This window comes from Lissotriton vulgaris, chromosome 9 (genome assembly GCF_964263255.1).
Source record: "Lissotriton vulgaris chromosome 9, aLisVul1.2, whole genome shotgun sequence".
Lineage (NCBI taxonomy): Eukaryota > Metazoa > Chordata > Amphibia > Caudata > Salamandridae > Lissotriton > Lissotriton vulgaris.
In genome coordinates this window covers 598,302,398-598,324,604 of record NC_141697.1, presented here as the reverse complement: position 1 = coordinate 598,324,604, position 22,207 = coordinate 598,302,398, and the positions used below count along the sequence as shown (strand labels likewise).

Genomic DNA, 22,207 nt, shown 5'->3' with positions numbered 1-22,207 from the left:
TTTACTTAGGATTTTAAATCCGAGGTTGAGCATCGACAATGGCCTGTATGCTTCACACTCCAAAGGTAACTTGTCCGGCTTCAACAGCGTTATTACCACCTCTTCCCTAGTCGTACCCCGGCAAGTGGCCCTTCTCTTTTGCCTCTGCCTACATCTCGACAAACCTGGGTGTCAGTTCGTCCGCATATGCCGCATACAACTCCTTGGGGAGCCCGTCCATGCCCGGTGTTTTACCTCTCGCTAGTGCCTTAATAACTACCCGAATTTCACGTTCAGAGATTTTGGCTCCTAGGAGTTCTGCGCCTTAGTCTGTCAGGGCTTGCATCGGGAGGTCTGCCAGGTATTCCTCTATGTCCCCCTTCCCGCAGGGCCCAGCGCGCCTATAAAGTCTCTCGTAGTAACCGCAGAAACTGTGATTTATGTCGTCCTGCTGGTATATATGTCGCCCATCCGGCCCTGTCAGTTCTAAGATTGTGTTCTCCCTGCGGGTGGGGTTAGCGAGCCACGCCAGCAGTCTACCCGCCTTGTCTCTCTCTGCATGCGTTCTGTCCATGTATGCTCTGTAGCCAAAGTACCTCTCTGTACGGCCACCTCCTCCTTTGCCTAGAGCAGTTCCTGACGGAGGTCTGAATTGGATGGGCATCTGCTTTCCACCTCCCTCAGCGCTCGGTCTGCCTGTTCTATGTCAGTCAGTAGTGTATGTTTACCCCTATGGATAATACCATATAGCGCCCCCTAATCACTGCCTTAAAGGCCTCCCATTCAGTCAACCTGGAGTCTGTGGAGTGTGCATTATCCGTAAAGTATGTGGTGATTTGTTCTTTGATCTCTTGGTGGAACACCTGATCTTCTAGTGCCACCGGCCTGAGACGACCACCAGTGACACTCTTCTTCCTCCTGGCGACCTTCTTCCATGTGAGCAGGACACTTGGCACAAAACTTGAGATTGTAAACCTTTAGCTGGACAAATCTGGGACTGTATCTGTCCTGCACTCTTTCAAGGTCGGCTTGAACATTCGACTTAGACCTGGTCCAGTGTGACCAGAAATCCCTGGTTGCCACTCCATGCTTTTAGGTGCTATTTTACAGTTAATTCTTTAAAAAATCAGAGCTCTGGGTCTACCAATTAGATTTTTGTCATATTTGTCTTGCTGTATTTATTAGATTTTGCTTTATTATTCTAACCTGGTGTGGGATACTTTGTGTTTGGTGTTTTCACTGTTTTACTTTTTGAAGTGTTGCACACATACTTTACACATTGCCTCTAAGTTAAACCTGACTGCTCTGTGACAAGCTACCAGGGGGTTGAGCACAGGTTAATTTGTTTGGAGTTTGCTTGTGCCTTACCCTGACTAGAAATATGGTTGCTGCTTGACCAGGGCTCACACCCCAGTCAACCAATAACCCAAAAATGTGGCTACTTCCCCCTTAAATTACGCTTTTCTCACTTGTTACACGCCTGTGTTATTGGTTTTCTACAGCGCTCAGTCCTCCTGATGGGCATGGTGTACGAGTTATAAGGCTACAAGTAAATATAAAGGACTACAATTCAACAACACTGTGTCTTTCTGATTGATATTTTCAGCTAAAAAAAAACCTAGTCTTTGTGATTCACAAGAATATTCTGAGGCTTCCCAACAGTTTTGCTAAGTCTTTCTTTCATTGCCCATGTGAGTAGCAGGCTTTTGTAAATGCTACCATCATCATAGTATATGTAACTATGATATCCTTTTCATTATCGCAGGAAACTAGTGTGTTATAGTGGAATGCTCTTTAACTTTTTCACAAGGCCCATGCTTCAAAGGATTGTTATTTTTTTTGCAGATTGCAGAGATGAACGCGAAGATAGAAGTAAAGAAGAAACGAAATGTAGAAAAGGAGGAATGCCACGCAATGTTTGTAGAAAAACTCTCTGAAAAGAAGGAACAAGTCAGCAATGTAAAACAGGTAAGGACTGCAGTGTTACTCTATGGCGGCCAAAAGCGGTACAAAAGGGGGTGGTGATGGACGGAGCATCTGATTCAATCAAACACTCACACCCAGTCAAAAGATCTGGGTTTAATCCATCACTGTTCTTTAGCCCACTCTACCACCCCAGTTCAGACATGGCTATATGCAAATCAGTCTGACCCTGTGCCTCATGGGAACAGTCCAGCCCGAACTGCCAAGCCATGCCTTCCCTGGACTGGAAACAAGCTTCAGAGGACCGGTTTCTGGCCTTCCAGCCGTCTTCAGCCCGGCTTGCTTGAATCCAGTGGTGTGGAGAGCATGGGACTCACGTCTGAGCATACCCATCCCACTCGGGGTGACAAATGCAAAAATCACAGTTGATGGACAGAATGCAGAACAATGTCATACATTCACCCCAGTACAGAAATCTGGGCCTAAATCCATCGTTTTTTTGCACTCCACACCACCCCAGTTCAGACATGGCCATATGCAAATCAGTCTGACCCAGTGCCTCATGGGAACAGTCCAGCCCGAACTGCCAAGCCATGCCTTCCCTGGACCGGAAACAAGCTTCCGAGGAGCGGTTTCTGGCATTACAGCCGTCTTCAGCCCGGCTTGCTTGAATCCAGTGGTGTGGAGAGCATGGGACTCACGTCTGAGCATACCCATCCCACTCGGGGTGACAAATGCAAAAATCACAGTTGAGGGACAGAATGCAGAACAATGTCATACATTCACCCCAGTACAGAGATTTGGGCCTAAATCCATCGTTTTTTTGCACTCCACACCACCCCAGTTCAGACTGGGCCATATGCAAATCAGTCTGACCCTGTGCCTCATGGGAACAGTCCAGCCCGAACTGCCAAGCCATCTTCAGCCCGGCTTGCTTGTCTGAACTGGGGTATGGGAAATGCAAGGAATTCAGTTGGGAAAGGAGTCCTGACACAGCAAACCAGGTGACTGTAACTATGCAAATGAACTGATTGCATTCCAAATGTAAAATGCATTGTAATTCATTTTTGCTACCCTTGCCTGCACAGGGACGAGCAGAGGTCAGGCCACAGGTAAGACAGGCTGAGCCATCATGTGCTGCCCTACCTCTGGTAGCTGCACTATGTCCGCAGAACACAGATCACTCTTAGACTTTGGCCCGTAGCTCACTTTACAAGTAAAGTAGCAGCCCTTGCCTGCTCCCTGTTGTCTGGGCCAGGATTCACTGCTTATTGTTTGCCATGTCCCACAACTGCCCATTGAGAGCATTGTGAGATAGTCCGAGTGTTTTTATGTGTGCATTGTCTAATGAGTGCCGGCTGCAGAACTTTAGGGCACCATCGTGTGTCATATGATATCAACTTCTGTCACACAGTCACCAGGTGCAGAACTGATTGCTCACAGTGTGAACACAGTGAGCTGGAAACTCCTGCATGAGGGTTTCCAGCTCGTTCTGTGGAGACTCTGCAGAGCTGAATTCCATCAGGGGTTTTACAATCTCCCCAGGACGCCTGCAGCATCCTCAGAAGCTTTTGTAATTTATTTTTGGGGGGAGAAAGGGAGGGTCTGCTGAGGCAGTTCTGGGCTCTGAGCCCTATCCCCTCTTTTCAGCCTCTACCCTACTCAATGGTTGGCCAAGTATAAAGGGGCTCAAAGCCCCTCTCACACTCACACTCTAGACTCAACCTCTTTAAAGCACACCTCTCCTCTCATGTGGTAAAACTTATTTCAAGTTAGCAGGTCTTCTGCCAATGTAGGGCAGCAGAGGTAAATCGAACTGGGTGCTTCCCATTAATAATCATGAGGGAGGTTGGAAATTGCTACTCACTTTTATTGGAGGCCATCAAAGGCAAGGCGGTCTGCTGGCATCAACAGACCACAATGTCTGTGATTCGCTTTCAGCAAAGTAAACTTTAAAAAACAAACAAAAAAAACTAGCCCAATTTCCTTTAAAGAAACAGGGCTGCGTTTAAAATGAAAAGTTAACTTTTTTGTTTGTTTGAGAAGTGGCAGAGGTTCCATGGACCACTGCTAACTCCCGAACAAATATTGTTTTTTTTACACTCACAAATGGGAAGGGGTTCCCAGGAGACCACTTCCCTTTTATGAATGGGTTACCACCCGAAATTGGGGGTCTGTAACTTTTCAATGGTTTAAGCTTGCTATTGCCCCAGTATTGGAACTTTCATAGATTCCCATGCTTTGTATCATTCCCCGTTGTCGGACTGGGAGTCTCGGTAATAAAAAATATCATAGTAGTAGGTACAAAAGAGAAAGGAAAGGCCTAGGCCTCATTCCCTTTTGTAACATATCAGCCTCTTTTTGGAAAAGAGACCAAACTCTAGGCGTCAGCCAATCAGAAGAGCCTCACCCTTAGAACCTTCCTGAAGGAACCTCAGAGCCTCAGATTTTCTACCGCACGTTGTGCTAGGGAGTCTCCATTGAGCTCTGCTCTATTTCTACTCTTTAAAGCTCATTTCTACAGATATTTCTTCAGAATTTCCTTCAGATTTCTTCAGGGAACTCTTTCTTCATCAAAATGTCTGAGGTCGAGAAGAAAAAAGCCCTTTTCAAACCCTGTTCCACCTGTGGGAAGAAAAGGCTGTTTGTGGAAGACAAACACAAGGATTGCATCTACTGCCTGTATCCAGATCACAAGGCAGAGGCCTGTAAGATTTGCCGCACTCTCTCCACCAAGACCTTGGGAGATCGGGCTGGAAGGCTTCTTACATGGTTGCAGAGGCAGAAAGAAAGGAAACATGGAGTTTCCAGTGATGAGGAGGAATCGATGTCCTGTGCTTCTTCTAGAAGGTCAGTGAAAAGGGGTAGAGGTTCCCCATCTTCCTCTACTGGGCGCCCCTCTAAGGCTTCAAAGAAGACCCCCAGGGAGTCTGATGGCCGGGGTTCAGGAGGTTCCCCCCACCACAGTGGGTCGGGCAAGGCAGAACTGGTTTCGCCTCCTAAGGGTGAGAAGACAGACCCAGCCTTCAAGAAACACTCATCACACTCTTCAGAGAGGAGTTCCAAGTCCTCTACGACGAAGACTTCGTCGACGGTGGCTCCGTCGACGACGAAAATGAAGCCCAAGATCCAATTGGTCCCGTCGACGGACTCGTCGACGGGAGTGTCGACGACGAAAGCTCCGTCGTCGTCGAAGAAGAGCTTGACGACTACGGCGTCGACGGGAACTATACCGATGTCATCGTCGACGAAGACGAAGACATCGTCGACCAAGAAACCATCGTCGTCGACGGTGGTGTCGACGACGGCAGTACCGTCGACGACGGTCATGTCGTCGACAAGTGCTTCGACGACGACAACAATTTCTACATCGACGGCGGGCTCGTCGTCGGTGGCGTCGACGACGACATCTACTTTTCCTATCTCGTCGACGAGGATTTCACCGGCGTCGACGGACAAACCAACAATACTGGCTGCAGAGAGAAGGGTGACGATTTCCCTCACAAGGATCACGCCTGAAATGACATCCCCAAGGAGGGTGTCCTCATTACCTCCCACGATGTTGCTAGACCAGGAGGACTCTGAGGGAGACGGTCAGGATAGCTTTGATTATGCGAATAGCCCATCTCAGCTTCTCATTAAAAGTCAAGAGACGGACTCGGAGGAGGCATATGAATAAGGTGGAAGTGACTACCCACAAACAGACCTTCCAAGGGAATATGAATCACAAGGCATGGTTTCAGTCCCGACGTCCTTCCTACATGACCTGCACAAAATGTTGCAAGACTATAAATCCAAAGCCGAGCGCCCAGCGCCGAGAAGGTCTACTCCGTCAACACCAGTGAAGGACCACTCTTCAGTTGTCCCACCTGTACACCCGGTACAGACTCCTCCTCAACCACAGCGGCCAGTGCCCCAGGCTACGTCTGAGCCAACAGATGATCCGGATGGGGATCATGATAATGATACGGATGGATCATCCGGTAATAATCAAGACTCGACTCAGGAAGGGGATGAATACAATGACTACATCCACCCTGATCCAGCTTCACCACACCAGGACCTAGGTGATTCTCCTCCTGCTGACATCGGCAGTTTTCACCAACTGATGGAACGTGCAGCCGGCCGATTTAAGTTGGTATTGCCTGCACAAACCACAGACTGTTTCTTGTACGATTTTAAAGACACACATCGCAAGACCACGAGGTCCATTCCGATTGTGGAACATCTATGGGAGGAGGGTTTGAAGACCATGAAAAACCCAGCGACTGTGGTCCCTGTGCTGCCGCGCCTTGACAAAAAGTATAAAGCGCCGGACGATGGACCGGCTGCCCTGACAGGTCATCCCAAGCCGGACTCTGTAATTTCACAGGCAGCGCAAAGGAAGTCACGGAACCCTTCTGCTCCCTTGACGGCCCCTCCTGACAAAGAGGGACGGCGGTTGGATAGCACAGGCAAGAGATTTTCATCCATTGCTAGCCTTCTGGTTCGCGCCGCCAATGCTTTGGCAATATTGGGACGATATGATCGCCAGTTGTGGTGCGATATAGCTCCCTATTTGGATCAACTTCTACCAGAATCAGGGCTGGAAGCCAAGAAGACCTTGCAGGAAGGTGGAGATCATAGACTGTGCCATGGACATTGCCACAACGTCCTTTAGGGCTTTGGCAGGAGCGGCAGTGTTGAGACGACAGGGGTGGCTCAAAGCGACTTGGTTTAGGCCAGAAATCCAAAATAAGGTTCTTGATCTACCTTTTGACGGCGAGGCACTCTTCGGCAAATTGATCGACGACACGCTTCAGGACATCAAAAAAGACACGGAGACGGCTAGGTCGCTGGGAACGCTCCAGTACCGCAAAACTCCTTTTAGGGGCACGAGAGGCAGAGGTGGCACTTACAGGGGCGCATACCAACAACAGCGCTATTCTTCGAACAGCTCTGGATACCAGCCAAGCCGCCAGTCCTACCAACAGAGACAGGGCCAGTCCTCTGGTTATTCACGGCCTTACAATAAAGGCAAGCAAGCTGCCCGTGGACGAGACTCGTCCAAACGCCAATAGCGGCCTCCTGGCTCTGCCTACTGCTCCCTCCTCCAAGAGATCATCAGTTGGAGGCAGGGTGTCAAAATTCCTTCTGAACTGGTCCCAAATTACATCGGACCGTTGGGTGCTCAACATCATCAAACGAGGACATACCTTGGAGTTTACGGAAGTCCCTCTACCCAGACCCCCATCTGCCATCCCATCGAAACATCTGCATCTCCTACGGCTAGAGATCCAACAGATGCTCCGCAAAGGAGCGATAGAACCGGTCCCCTCCAATCAATGGGGCCAGGGTTTCTATTCCAGGTTCTTCCTGGTGAGAAAAACGCAGGAGAAATGGCGCCCCATCCTGGACCTCAGGGAGCTAAATGCCTATCTCATCTCCTTATCCTTCAGGATGGTATCCCTACAGGATGTTTTAAAGATGGTCAAACCCGGGGGATTATATGGCCACACTCGATCTGGAGGACGCGTACTTCCATGTCCCAATTCACCCAGCGCACAGAAGGTTCCTACGCTTCACAGTAGCCAAGAGCCATTTTCAGTTCAGAGTCTTGCCGTTCGGCCTTCGCTCTGCTCCAAGGATTTTTACGAAGGTGCTGGCACCTGTAGCAGCATTTCCGAGAAAAAAACACTTCCAGGTCTTCCCTTACCTGGACGATTGGTTACTGAAGGCCCCGACCAGAGCATTAGCGCAGGACGCGGTGCAGGCTTGCACCACTCTGTTCCAAAATCTGGGTCTCACCTTGAACAGGGAGAAATCCACGCTGCTGCCGTCACGGACAGCGCGGTTCCTGGGAGCGATGTTGGATTCGCGGCTCTCAAAGGCATTTCCTACTCAGGAAAGAATACAGAAACTGCAAAGATTAGCAGGAAACCTTCAAAGAAAAAAGTGTCTTTCTGTACGCAGCTACAAGTCGCTGTTGGGGGTGATGTCATCCTGTATTCCCCTGATCCCGCATTGCAGGCTCTGGATGCGCCCCCTGCAGGAGCAACTGGACCTCCAGTGGCAACAAGTGCACGGATCGTTCGACGACAAAGTAATGGTCACTCGGGAAATGAAGGAGGCAGTGCTTTGGTGGTCGAATCAACAAAACTTAGGCCAAGGTCTATCCTTCGCAAGCGTTCCATCGCCTCACATACTGACGACGGATGCGTCATTGGAGGGATGGGGAGCAGTGATGCAGGACCTGCAGGTCAGCGGCCATTGGTCTCCAAGCGACCAAAAGCTACACATCAACCTGTTGGAGCTGAGAGCGATCAGGCTAGCCCTTCAAGCCTTTCTTCCGTGTCTCCAGGGTTCACAGGTGCTAGTCAGGACGGACAACACCACGGCTGTGCATTATGTGAACAAGGAAGGAGGGACGAGGTCTCTCCCCTTGTCGCGAGAGGCTCAACAGATTCTGGAATGGACAATTCTTCACGGAATTTCTCTCAAGGCGGAGCAGTTACCAGGAGTGCTCAACGAGGGCGCTGACAGGCTGAGCAGGCTCGCCTCAGTCAGTCACGAGTGGGAGCTGAAACAACAAGTTCTAGATCTACTCTTTCAAAAATGGGGCACACCAGAGGTGGACCTTTTTGCAACGCCCACAAACAGAAAGTGTTGAGCCTACGCCAGCAGGTTCCATCACCAAGGCTCATTGGGCAATGCCCTATCGATAGCCTGGACGGGGAGGTTTCTCTATGCATTTCCACCGATTCCCCTGCTTCCTCGACTCATCAGGAAAATGAGGACGGAACCATGCAAGCTCGTCCTGATAGCCCCGGCATGGCCACGACAATTCTGGTACACCGAGCTACACCTGCTATCGCTAGTACCTCCGATAAAGCTAGAGGATGTTCCGGATCTCCTGACAATGTCCGGAGGACAAGTTTGGCATCCAGACCCAAGGTCGTTACACCTGACTGCATGGCTCCTGACCAGCGAGAATACATGAATGTCCCTCTTTCCAATGAGGTCAAAGACATCCTCTCTCAGGCAAGGGCTCCATCCACAAACAAAACATACAGATTGAAGTGGAAAAGATTTTGTATTTGGTGCAAAAAAGAAAAGATTGATCCTTTCACGTCAAAACCTCATCAGCTCCTACCTTACCTACTCTCGCTAGCTAAGTCTAATCTGTCCCATTCTACTATCAAGGTTCATTTAGCGGCGATTTCGAGATTCAGAAGATCTGATTCTGGTCCTTCGTTGTGGTCTGCAAGAATTGTCAAGCAGTTCCTCAAAGGCCTGTTTAGAGTCTATCCGCCAGTACGATCTCCTCCTCCGACATGGCATCTAAACTTAGTCTTGGCTCAACTAATGAAGGGACCTTTTGAGCCGATTCACCGCTCAGACCTAAAATTCTTGTCATGGAAGTTAGCTCTACTCTTGGCCCTCACATCAGCGAGGCGAGTGGGGGAGTTACAAGCCCTAACTATCCAAGAACCGTTTTTGCAATTCAAAAAGAACACTACCATCTTAAGGACGAACCCAAGGTTCATTCTCAAGGTCCCCACTGACTTTCACCTAAATGAGCCTGTCATCCTTAAGATATTTTTTCCGAACCCAGTCACTCCAGCAGAAAAAACATTGCACACTCTGGATTTGCAACGCTGTCTAAAGTTCTACATAGACCGCACCAAAGACTTTAGAAAATCTTCGCAATTATTCATTGCTTTCGGCGGTCCAAACAAGGGCCTCCCTCTGTCCAAACAAGGGATCTTGAGATGGATTTCAAGTGCCATTCTGCATTGCCACAAGTTAGCAGGGAAACCTCTAGTGGGCAAGATCCGTGCTCACTCGACAAGATCAGTGGCTTCTTCTACGGCCCTCTTCGCGGGGGCACATGTCAAGGACATCTGCAGGGCTGCTACCTGGAGCAGCGTGCACACGTTCACTAAGCATTATTGCTTAGAGTCATTGCAGCAGGATGACGCGACTGTGGGCCAGGCTGTCCTGAGAAACCTCTTCAAGTGATGGGTGAGCTTTCGTTCCTATCCCACCTTCCATGGGTGACACATTTTGTACTTTTCTTGCTAATGTTATGATGTACTGCTTTACAAAATGTGTTTATGGTGTTTACTGCTTGCTATTCTGATACAAAGCATGGGAATCTATGAAAGTTCCAATACTGGGGCAAGAAAACAAGTTACTTACCTGTAACTTTGGTTCCCCAGTATTGGTAACTTTCATAGATTCCCATGCGCCCACCCACCTCCCCGGGGAAAGCGCAGCCTTCAGCAAGTATGGTGTCTAGCACACTACGGCTACGAAAATCTGAGGCTCTGAGGTTCCTTCAGGAAGGTTCTAAGGGTGAGGCTCTTCTGATTGGCTGACGCCTAGAGTTTGGTCTCTTTTACAAAAAGAGGCTGATATGTTACAAAAGGGAATGAGGCCTAGGCCTTTCCTTTCTCTTTTGTACCTACTACTATGATATTTTTTATTACCGAGACTCCCAGTCCGACGACGGGGAATGATACAAAGCATGGGAATCTATGAAAGTTACCAATACTGGGGAACCAAAGTTACAGGTAAGTAACGTGTTTTCTTTTGTTCATAAGCCATTTATAAATATAGATAGAAATAACTACATTTAACGGGTAGTGGATTGGTGCACTGCACAAGAAGAACCTCTCTTGTGCCGCGCACCAATCCGCGCCCCGTTACCACTTTCTCGCAGTAGGAGGTTTGGCTTAGGCACAGGCTGCCGCAATGTCTCGCTTGGTGACAGCCACCGCCGTGCCCAAAAACCGTGTGTCGACTCTGGAGCCATCTAAGCCATCAAAAACGCCCAGAAGAAGGCGTATGGGATCGTTAGGGACCTGCCACCCCAGAACCTGCGTAATTACTGTAAAGTATTTAATGCTTACCTGTGCCAGTGTTGCCTGTTTCTAAAAATAAAACAGTATATTTTGTACACAAAAACAATTGGAAACAACTGGTCTAGAGTTCTGTTCTTGAGTGTGTGAATTAATTTGCTGACTGAGTGTGCTCATCAAATGCTTAACAATGTCCTTTGATACTGCCTTACTGCTCGACCGCTCTACTACAAATAGAGAGTTAGGTTCTATCTAACTTTAACCTCTGCCTACCTCTGGGGTCACCTGGATTCTATACATACTATACCTCATTTTGGTGTAGTATATATAGAGCCAGTTTCCTACAGTACCCCCTCGGCCACCAGCCGTAGGCCGCGAAGCTCAGAAAGGCCAGCATGGAAAGCCTGTGGGAAACCGACATCCTAATCCCGACAGCAGAAACCCCATCCATAGGCGATTACGGTGCGGTTCCGACCAGCCAGAAGACTCCGAGAGCTGGTCGGAACCGCGTCGGAATGACCGACCAGTTCATGCTCCGACCGCCTACATCGTACTTTGGCTTTCGGACCGCACACCAACCGTGTCAGTCAAAAAGCCTCCGACTGCGGTCGGAAAGCTGCCGACTAGCGGTTGGAGTTTCCAGGAACTGGTAGCGCCGTGATCCTCCATGCAATTAATTGTGGGTTGCGCTACTTTATTATAAAAAATATCCAATGACGTTTATTAATGCCACGACGCTCACACCCACGTCAGTCCTGCCATCCATCTCTCATCACGCCAAAAACACTACTTGTCTGCCGCTGAATATAACCAGAGGTTTACTGTGGGTGTCCATCGTGTAGGTGGGTGTCCCTGGCTTTGTATAAGCTGCAACCTCCATTGATCGACAGAGCCTCTCAGTGGCGGTTCTGGCAGCCCAATTTACTTCCAAGCTCTGTTTTCCACCATGGAGCATCCGACATCAACTTTCAAAACTTTACAAGCAAACACGAGCTTACTATTTACTTATGTAATAATATCTATTATTTCAACTTTTATACGCATATCATGTTCTCTGTGTGGTGCTTTGAATATGTGAATATGTATATTATTATTATTATTTTAATGTGAATAACAGTGATAAAATGTCTTATCTTTTTTTAGAAAGTAGCTCAGAGAATACATTCTGCTTCTAAGACCTCTAATAACGTTCAAGGTGCTTTATAAATATATCGTTATTGTATTAGTAATAGTCATATTAGCAATACCAATAATAATAACAGTAAACATCTTTAGAATGAATATGATGGCGATATAGCCATCTCCTTATGCATGCGAGAAAACATGGCCTCAACGTTGGCAAACAAAATATATACAGCGCTAATGTTTGCTTCATAGCGTTTAGAAAGAAATATAGCCCGCTGCCGAGGGTAATAGGGATACCCTTAGAACTCTTTCAGATGTTAGGAAATAAATGCTATGACCAATAGAATATATTCATAATCAGGGCTTAGGGTAAAACACATAATGCCTTACTTGTTCCCCCTCCTCGTTTTCACAGTGAGTTGAGTTGGCCCACCAAAAGAGAGATGTCTGGAGCAGATTTATGGCTTTATAGGTACTTATAAACAGGAACAGGTTCTTGATTCAGATCTACAAAATATGTGCATTTTTAGTACTTATTTTATATTTTGAAAAAATTGGGGGGGGGGGGGATTTTAAATAGCCTAACCAGCTTTACATGAGCACCAGTTACGTTACTTACGGAGGCATTCATTTTGTTAGGCACAGGAAGATTTGATTTGCCCAGAATCACAGAATATTGAGTGTCCCTTCGGAGGCTCGAACCCGGTTCCCTAGCTCCGAGGTCGACTGCTCTAGCCTTTAGGCCACGTTCTGTCCTCAGCAGTTTACACAATGAACGCCCTTTACAACCGCGAATCTCAAAAGACGGGCCTTTTAATTGAAACGTGCGGACAACAAAACTCGAACTCTGAGCAGGAAAGAAACGGGGTAGCATATTCGTTGTTGCCACCCAGTTTAGAATTCTTGTGACTGCATGACAGTGATTTAGATCAAGGTGTTTGAGGTTTTTGTAAGTCTAATTGCCTTATTGGTATTTAATTGAATAGAAAATTAAAACTGATGATATTAAGGCCCACATGCATCAAGCATTTTTGGAGTCGCAAACGGTGCGATTCCTTAAAATCGGCCGTTTGCGATTCCAAAAATGCTTTTTGAGATGCATCATGCTTTTTTAGAAATCACAACTTTTTTGCGATTTCTAAAATTGCGATAGCATTTCAGAAATCGCAATTTTGCGATTTCTAAAATGCTATGCATCATTTGATTTCAAATTGCGAAATTTGAAATTGCAAGTGCAAATTACCACGAAGTTGAACCTCGTGGTAATTTGCAAAATTGTTTAAAAAAGCACAAACATGCATTTTTTAAACTGTAAAGTTACAGACACACATGTCCTTAGGACATGTGTGTATGTAACTTATACTCAAAAGTACATTTCATGGGTGAAGGGGGGGTCATTTGGACCCCCCTCTGCACCCTTGAAATGCATTGGTGAATTGCGATTTCAAATTGCGAATTCGCAATTCCCATTCATTCCTATGGGCATTTTAGCCCATAGGAAAGAATGGGAATTGCGAATTCGCACTTTGCTAATCGCATAATATTTGAGAATCGGTAAAAATTGCGATTTTTACCGATTCTCAAATATTTTGCGAAAATGTACATGCATCCCATTTTGCATTTCCTAATTTGCGATTCCCTAAAAATCGCAAATTAGGAAGTGCAAAATGAAACAATGATGCATGTGGGCCTAAGAATCTAAACATAATAGGAATATGATTTGGTAAATACTTGTGAAACAAGATTTGCAACAAAAAAAGCCCTCGTTTTATAACACAGCCAGGGTATGCGTGCGTGAAATACTTGCGTCATTATGCTAAGGGCCACTGTAGAGTTTATGTGAGTGCATGTGTTTTCTTGCCCTCTCTCTGATGTGCTGCTTCCTCCTCCCCAATCACCTGCCCTCGAATCGCCTTTAGTGCTTCACCATTTAGCTAAAACGTTCGGCCACACATGTTCTTGTCAGAATGGCAGTTTACAGCCCCATGAACATTGCCCAGTCTATTGTATCCCTGCCCGTCTTGTGTCTTTTTTTTTCATTTTGTATGTTTTGTAGAGGCTGGTCTTTTCTCCAAATTCAGTTTCACACACATTGTTTTTTTTATTTTTTGCATTTACTGTTTCAAGATAGAGATACGCCATTTTGGTATGATAAACGAATAAAACATGCAAACTGCCAATCACGTAATGATGCATGTGCACGTAAGGGCCATTATCCAGGCACGCGCATGCATCATAACGCACATGTGAAAATGTGTCATAACGTGCTGTAACACTGCCTTCTTGGAATGAGTTTTCTTTAACAGCAGACCCATTCCAAGATTGCCAGACATGTATGCCCATGTGTTTGGACTTTCTGGCATTGCCAACAGCTCGGCCATTCAAAGCAAAACGTATTGGCTCCAATGCTTGTTTTGTTTGCTGAACAGGATAGGCAAAAAACATTTGCTAAGCCAGTTGGTCTACACTGACAAAAATGCTTGTAAGTAAAAAGGCAGCCTTTACTTTCTATTTTGCAGTTTTTTAAATTTCAGTTTGAAATAAGTGGCTCCTATCTTTCCAAGATATATCTTTCTAGATCTTGCCTAGACAGCGCTTGCACTGTCGCTTGTGAGAAAATTTGATAGCTTCAAGGCAGCTTTGAGCCCGCCCATTGCTTACAATTCCTTTGCTTCCTTGTCACTCTTATTTGCTAGCTCCTGTTTGGCCAGCCTGTGCTGGCTTCACCTTCTGTTCATGTATTTCTCCTTTGTCTAGACCACGGACCAAGTTCTCCAGCGTATTTTTTTCTTCTACTTCCAGCAGTTCATAAGAGTGTATGTTTTTTAGACTGCCTTCCTCCTTGTTTTGCTCCAAGCTGTTGCTTTCACCCACTCGTTTCCCGTGTTTGTGACTGTTTCTTTTTTCCTTTATTCACCCCCTTAATACCTTTTGGTGTAGTATAGCAACTAAATTGTAATAAACCTCCTGCTGAAGGTTTGTTGTGTCTCCTCAATTTTATATGGGTATATTTTGGCAGCACATTACTTTTGCTACAAAGCCAAATGTAAAGGAGCATCATTTACAAAGTAATTGGTAAAATGCAATGTGAGTCTTTCAAAAAAAGTCCTGTTACATGTTGTGACACCATCAGGCCACAGATTTTTAATACCACTTGTATCAATGATTTTAAAATACATTAATTGCTTCACCCTATCGTTTGAAAGGAATCACTCGTTTACTTTGTAGCAAAGTGCTTTTGTGGTTTGGGTTTCCTGATTTATAGAATGCCTTAGGCTTGAATAAAATGATTTAGGCAAAAAACACTGTGTGTTTCAAATGTATTTTTGTTTGCAGGATTACGGGTTGGACTGAACATTCTAGCGTGCAGAAAAACACACAGTAAAGTAATTGTTTGCTCCTTTAGCTACTCCCATTGTGCTTTCTTCCATAGCTTAATGTGTTCATCGTAACAAAGATGTGATTCTTTATTCCTGCCAAAATATACGCATTTCAATTTTCAGAGACGCAAGTGGCTTTTCTCTGGCGGAGGAATATTAAGCAGCATATTTGTAGATATTCTTCCTCCTGGTTTTGCCCCACTCATTTCCCGTGTTTGTTTCCTTTTCCTTTTCCTCTTTTCCCTTTTCCCCTTTGGTGCACCATAACAACAAGGTACAATGAGAGGCCTTACCATCCTACACAATTACTGACTATTCCGTACCACACCAAACCATACAATGACAGGCCATAACAAACTACACAATGACAAGCCATACCATTCCGCACCATACCATACCATACTACACAATGACATACATACCATACTTCCCATACCATACAGTACAATGACATGCCGTACTATACCATACCATAATATACAGTACTGTTAATGACAGTCAATTCCATACCATATAATGACATACCATACCATACTGTACAATGACAGGCCATACCATACCGCACCATACTATATCATACCATACTTTACAATGACAGGCCATAACCTAGTCGTACCATTATATAAATTGACAGGCCATACTATAGCATCCCATACTATACCATAGCATGTATGTTTTCATATAAAATTTCAGTTCTTTTGTAAACCAGTGACATCAGAAAAAAAATGTTAGACTCTGAAAAAAGCAGAAAAATAGTTCACTTTTAGCTGCCTGTTAACGAAAGACCTCCTGTGGACAATACCAAAAACCTGCAGTGGGCTTCAAGCACGCCCATTGCTTACTGTTCATTTGCATGTATTGTCACTCTCCTTTTCTTGCTTCCCATTAGGTCTTGCCTGTGAAACATTATGTTAGCTTAAAGGGAGCTTACAGCCCGCCCATTGCTTACCATTGTTTGGCTTGATCATCGCTCTTATTTACTGGCTTCTCTTTGGTCAGCACGTGGTGGCTTTACTTCCTCTTGATGTTTTCTCTTTACCGTAGAGCATGGCCCAAGTGTAGCTTCCTTTCTTTGTGAATGATCTTCTGCTGATTGCACTTTCTGGCTTTGACTCCTCTTTTCTTCTACTTACAGCACTCACTAAGAATGCGTGTGTTTGCAAGCCATCTAAAAATTCCCTCCCCCAACCCCCTCCACATCGTTGCTTCTCCCGTACACCTCTTCTTCTACATTGTTGTCCATCTTTGCCTACCCAGTCACTTTTCCTCCTCCCACCTTGTACCTTGATCATTTCCCCCTTCCCATGGTGTTTCTCCCCCTTCCCTCCTTGCTGCCAGCCATTGCTTGCTTGGTCCTCCTCCTCCCTCCCCCCTTGTTGTTGCCCTGTCCTTGTTGCTTGCCCTGTCACCCATCCCTTCCTGTGTTTCTGCTTGACATGTTCTCCTACCTCTTTTCCCGTTCAGCATCTGCTCTTCCTCCATCCCCCCCGCCCTACTCTAGTTTTTGGCTCTACTTTTTGGTGTTGTCAATTTTTTTAAATCTCATGATGTACAACAGAGATTCATTGGCTTGGCCAATGTTTGTTTATTTTTTTTTTAGCACAGCTTCACTAGTTCTTTTGTGAACTAGATGTCAAGGACTCATTTGCAGTTTAGGTGCAGCCAAATGCTTTGCACTTTTAGCCATGCTGCCTGCAGGGCATCATGCAGTTCTGGTTATATGTTGTTTACACTTGGGGCATAAGGATCTCCTTTACGATGCAGAGCAAAACAAATGTGTTGAAGCAACCTCTGTGCTCAGGCCAACACTTCAGTGTCACCTTAGGGATTTTTGAGGCCCGGCAAGAAATATTTTGAGGGTCCTGTTTCTTTGCATTTTATCACCTACTAGCAGCCCGTCCTGACGTTGTCCGGGTATGAATTGCTGCCTGCCAGTAGTATATTGTTTAGCAGGATTTCGTTTTGATAGCATTTCTTATCTGTGACAGGCCTGTGAAACGCTCCGATTCACAGTGCACTGCTGATGCACTTAAGAGTGCGCGTTCAGTAGTGTGTGAACTCGAGTTTCCCTACTTCATTTTTCCTTGCAATTTTCTATAGCGCGAACTCGACAACATGGCATGAGCACAATTTACATTACAGAAGAACACATTCATTTGTGGTAGGCACGGGGAGACAACGCGATTTTCCTGGAATCACAGGATGTTGAGCTGATGCCGAGATTCAAACGTAGCTCCCCAGCTCTAAAGTTCGCAATTCTAGAACTTGTGGCGAGAGGTGTGTCTAAAAGTGTATGTCCGTGCTGGCCATCAATGAGAGAGACCTGTGCATTTTTCAAATCGGTGGTGATAAAATATGAGTATGTTGCTGGAGAAGTGGGCCGCCGTGCCACCAATGTACTTACCGGGGGAGAGTAAACACCCATTATTCCGCAACTTTCTTTCTGCATACCAGCACTCTGCATACTTTCATTACGAAAGTACCATGACTCCGCAATGCCTTTATAATGAATGGCATTACATTTTATATGCTTTTACCACGCTTACATTTACAACGAAATTCGTTGTAAATGCATGAATGGTAAAAGCATGTTTTTTTTAATGTTTGGATAAGGTAAGTATGGGTATAGGGGTATATGTTTTGGGGTACTGAGGTATATGTTTTGGAGTGTTTGGGTATTTTAAGGGTTCAGATATAGTTTTGGGTTATGGGGTACAGGGTTAGGTTTGGTTTTGGGGTACAGGGGTATTTTAAGGGTTCAGGGCTAGGTTTGGGTTTTGAGGTACAAGGGTATTTTTAGGGTTCAGGGCTAGGTTTGGGTTTTGGGGTACCGGGTATTTTAGGGTTCAGGGGTAGGTTTGGGTTTTGGGGTACAGGTTATTTTTAGGGTTCAGGGCTAGGTTTGGGTTTTGGATTACAGGGTTATTTTTAGGGTTCAGGGGTAGGTTTGGGTTTTGGGGTACAGGGGTATTTTAAGGGTTCAGGGCTAGGTTTGGGTTTTGGGGTACAGTGGTATTTTAGGGTTCAGGGGTAGGTTTGGGTTTTGGGGTACAGTGGTATTTTTAGGGTTCAGGTTTGGGTTTTGGGGTACAGGGGTATTTTTAGGGTTCAGGGGTAGGTTTGGGTTTTGAGGTACAGGGGTATTTATAGCGTTCAGGGCTAGGTTTGGGTTTTGGGGTACAGGGGTATACTTAGGGTTTAGGGATAGGTTTGGGTTTTGGGGTACAGGGTATATTTATAGGGTTAAGATGGGTTAGTGTTTAAGAGTGTTGGGGTATTTTAAGGAGTAAGTGTGGGTTATGATTATGGGGTGCAGGGGTATTTAAAGAGAGCAGGGTGGGATTAGGACACGATATGAGACATGGCATGAAAGGCGGAACGTACCACACGCCCCCAGCGTTTGTCACTCCCCCAGCACACGCCCACAGCACAATGCAGACACGCCCACAAGGGACTACTTTTCTGGCACGGTTCTTTTACCTTTTAAATGTATATGGTGGGCGTCTGCATAGCCTATGTCCTTCTGCTGCAACTGCCCTTTTCAACGCTGTATTGGATGTTGTGATTGGTGCTGTGGTTCCTGAGATTACCTGCCTCAAAGGTTTGGGCTCTCTCTTTATTATATTAGTATAGATATTTTGCTAATTCAAGCCTGTGTTGCCTAATAAAATTGAATTATATGTTAAAGGTGAAGATAGAAAAATACACAGAAATGAGCTAGAGGTAAACTTCATTTTGGCAGCCGCTCCATGGAAGGTGGGGGTCCGCGGCAATTGCCCACTTTGTCCCTGCCTTAAAACGTCTCTGCTCTGGGTCCCTTGCTCACTTTGCCACTGGATTCAAGCTAGCCTGGCTAATGAGGGGTGTTACCCCGAAACCAGTCCCAGGATGCTTGTTTCCGGTACAGGGAAGACCTCGTTTGGCAGTTCGAGCTGGACTGTTCCCATGATGAACAGGGTCAAGACTGGTTTGCATATGGCTGGGTCTAAACTGGGGTGGCGAAGTGAGCTAAATAACGATGATGGATTTAACCCAGATCTAATAGTGACTTGGGGTGAGTGTTTGAAAGTTTCAGCGCTCCTTCCATCATTCCACCTAACACCCGACCACTATTTGGAGAAAACGGGATGGCAAGAGCGAGAAATTCAGTCAATTTTCTGGGTATGGAAGCTTCTTCCACCAAGCTTCCTTCAGCACCGTTGTACAACTGTTTGCTGCATAGGCAGGCAATAATGAAGCGGACAATGTTTTAGTTGGTCAAGTCATAAGTTTAATAGTCAGCACTGGAGAAAGCACCAACTGCACAAAGAAGGAAGTTCATGGAGGAGATTTTCCAAGGCCAGGAAAATCAGGGTCCTTCTGAGAGGAGGACTCCAGCATGATAAGTCAATCCAGTTCCTCTGTAGCAAAAGTACCAGCAGCTGCTCAAATTACTATACAATAGTCGCGAGAGCTCATTGGCTGTTCAGTCATAAAGGCTCATGTCACCCACCGACACATATTGTGTGGAAACTAAATGGAGAGACTGTACTCAACTGAACATCGACTACATGCGTTGTTTTATCTAGGATTTAATTTAGTCAATAGAGTGTGTGATTTGGTGCTTTTTCAGCAATTTTTCCTGACTGTCCACACAGTATAGTACTTACTTCTCACCCTAGGTTTCTGGGTTCCTCCACCATGTGACCATCACCAAATGGAATGCTGTTTTATTTTCTTTATCAAAGACTCTTGTAATAGCATATGTATATACATTTATGACCAGTACTCCCAACAGTTTTATTGGTGTGCAAGCAAATAGCATAGCAACCTTTTTGTTTTGTTGCACATTACTCATAGTAGTAACAGCGGCGGCTAGTGACATTTGCAAGTGGTGAGGCGTAAACTAATTTGCATATTGCACCGCACCGAGCGACCGCAGCAAGCGAGCCGGAACCACCTTGCATCCATCCATACATCATTCATGCATCCACCCACCCACCCATCCATCCTGCATCCATACATCATTCATTCATGCATCCACCCATCCATCCATCCACCCATCCACCCATCCATCATCCATCCTGCATCCATTCATGCATCCACCCATCCATCCATCCATCCATCCATCCATCCTGCATCCATCATTCATTCATGCATCCACCCATCCATCCACCCACCCATCCATCCTGCATCCATCCTGCATCCATCCTGCATCCATCATTCATTCATGCATCCACCCACCCATCCATCATTCATTCACGCATCCACCCATCCATCCATCCACCCACCCATCCTGCATCCATTCATGCATCCACCCATCCATCCATCCTGCATCCATCATTCATTCATGCATCCACCCATCCATCCACCCACCCATCCATCCTGCATCCATCCTGCATTCATCATTCATTCATGCATCCACCCATCCATCCATCCATCCTGCATCCATCTTTCATTCATGCATCCACCCACCCATCCATCCTGCATCCATCATTCATTCATGCATTCACCCATCCATCCACCCATCCATCCTGCATCCATTCTGCATCCATCATTCATCCATGCATCCACCCATCCATCCACCCACCCATCCATCCTGCATCCATCATTCATTCATGCATCCACACATCCATCCATCCACCCATCCATCCATCCATCCATCCATCCTGCATCCATCATTCATTCATGCACCCATCCACCCATCCATCCTGCATCCATCCTGCATCCATCATTCATTCATGCATCCACCCATCCATCCATCCACCCATCCATCCATCCATCCATCCTGCATCCATCATTCATTCATGCACCCATCCATCCTGCATCCATCCTGCATCCATCATTCATTCATGCATTCACCCATCCATCCATCCACCCATCCATCCAGCATCCATCCTGCATCCATCATTCATTCATGCATCCACCCATCCATCCATCCACCCACCCATCCATCCTGCATCCATCATTCATTCATGCACCCATCCATCCACCCATCCATCCTGCATCCATCCTGCATCCATCATTCATCCATCCATCCACCCATCCATCCATCCATCCATCCATCCTGCATCCATCATTCATTCATGCACCCATCCATCCATCCATCCATCCACCCATCCATCCTGCATCCATCCTGCATCCATTATTCATTCATGCATCCACCCATCCATCCATCCATCCACTCATCCATCCTGCATCCATCCTGCATCCATCATTCATAAAGGGGTGGGGATCGTGGGGAATAAACATTGCATGTGACACTGACAAACACAAATGTTGCAGAAGGGCAGCAAAACGAGTGTAAATGAGGGCAGCAAAACGAGTCTAATTGACGGCAGAAGGGCAGCAAAACGAGTTGCAGAAGGGCCAGCAAAACGAGTCTAAATAAGGGCAGCAAAACGAGTCATTAGCAGTTAGATTGCCGACAAAGCTACACTCATTTGTAGCAGCGCGCCAAAAACCGCCATTCCAAGCGCGTGCATAACGACGTTACTTCCTATAGTGTTTCTTTAATGAGTTAATCAGGTATTTACTTTTCTATCACCACATTTCATAAGCAAACCTGTGCTGCCTAACTGGCGATTGCTACTGCGGCATAATTTAATAAATAAAAATCACTCGACATCTATATTTCTCAAGGTCGGATTTCACTTTCCGTGTACACTACACTACTACAGTGAACCCGTTTAGTAAACAATGTTCCTTCATAGCACTCTGATCATACCTGAGCTGGTGTGAACGCCGGGTCTCCCTGGCCGAGCGGTTCCTTCGGGACTTGACTGTCGCAGTGTCGCCCTCTCAAGTATTCCTTCCTGGGTCTGGTCAGGTCAGGTCTGAGGTCAAGTCTTCCATCAAACGAACCCCATAAACAAACAGAGGCCGCAGTACGAAGGAGGGAGAGAGCTCTGGCCCCCCAGACAGGGGGTTATGTACCCGGGCTAGGTATTGACCAGCCAATCCTGGCGCTGTATGGTG

General features: G+C 46.2%; 1 protein-coding gene across 1 annotated transcript in view; it reads left to right on the top strand.

Annotated features, from left to right (window-relative positions):
- Positions 1 to 22,207, top strand: part of CCDC175 (coiled-coil domain containing 175) — a 406,581-nt gene that overhangs the window by 205,277 nt on the left and 179,097 nt on the right. Inside the window, exon 6 of the mRNA XM_086938208.1 lies at positions 1,825 to 1,947. Coding sequence (XP_086794334.1) covers positions 1,825 to 1,947 — 123 coding nt within the window. The remainder of the gene's footprint in view (positions 1 to 1,824; positions 1,948 to 22,207) is intronic.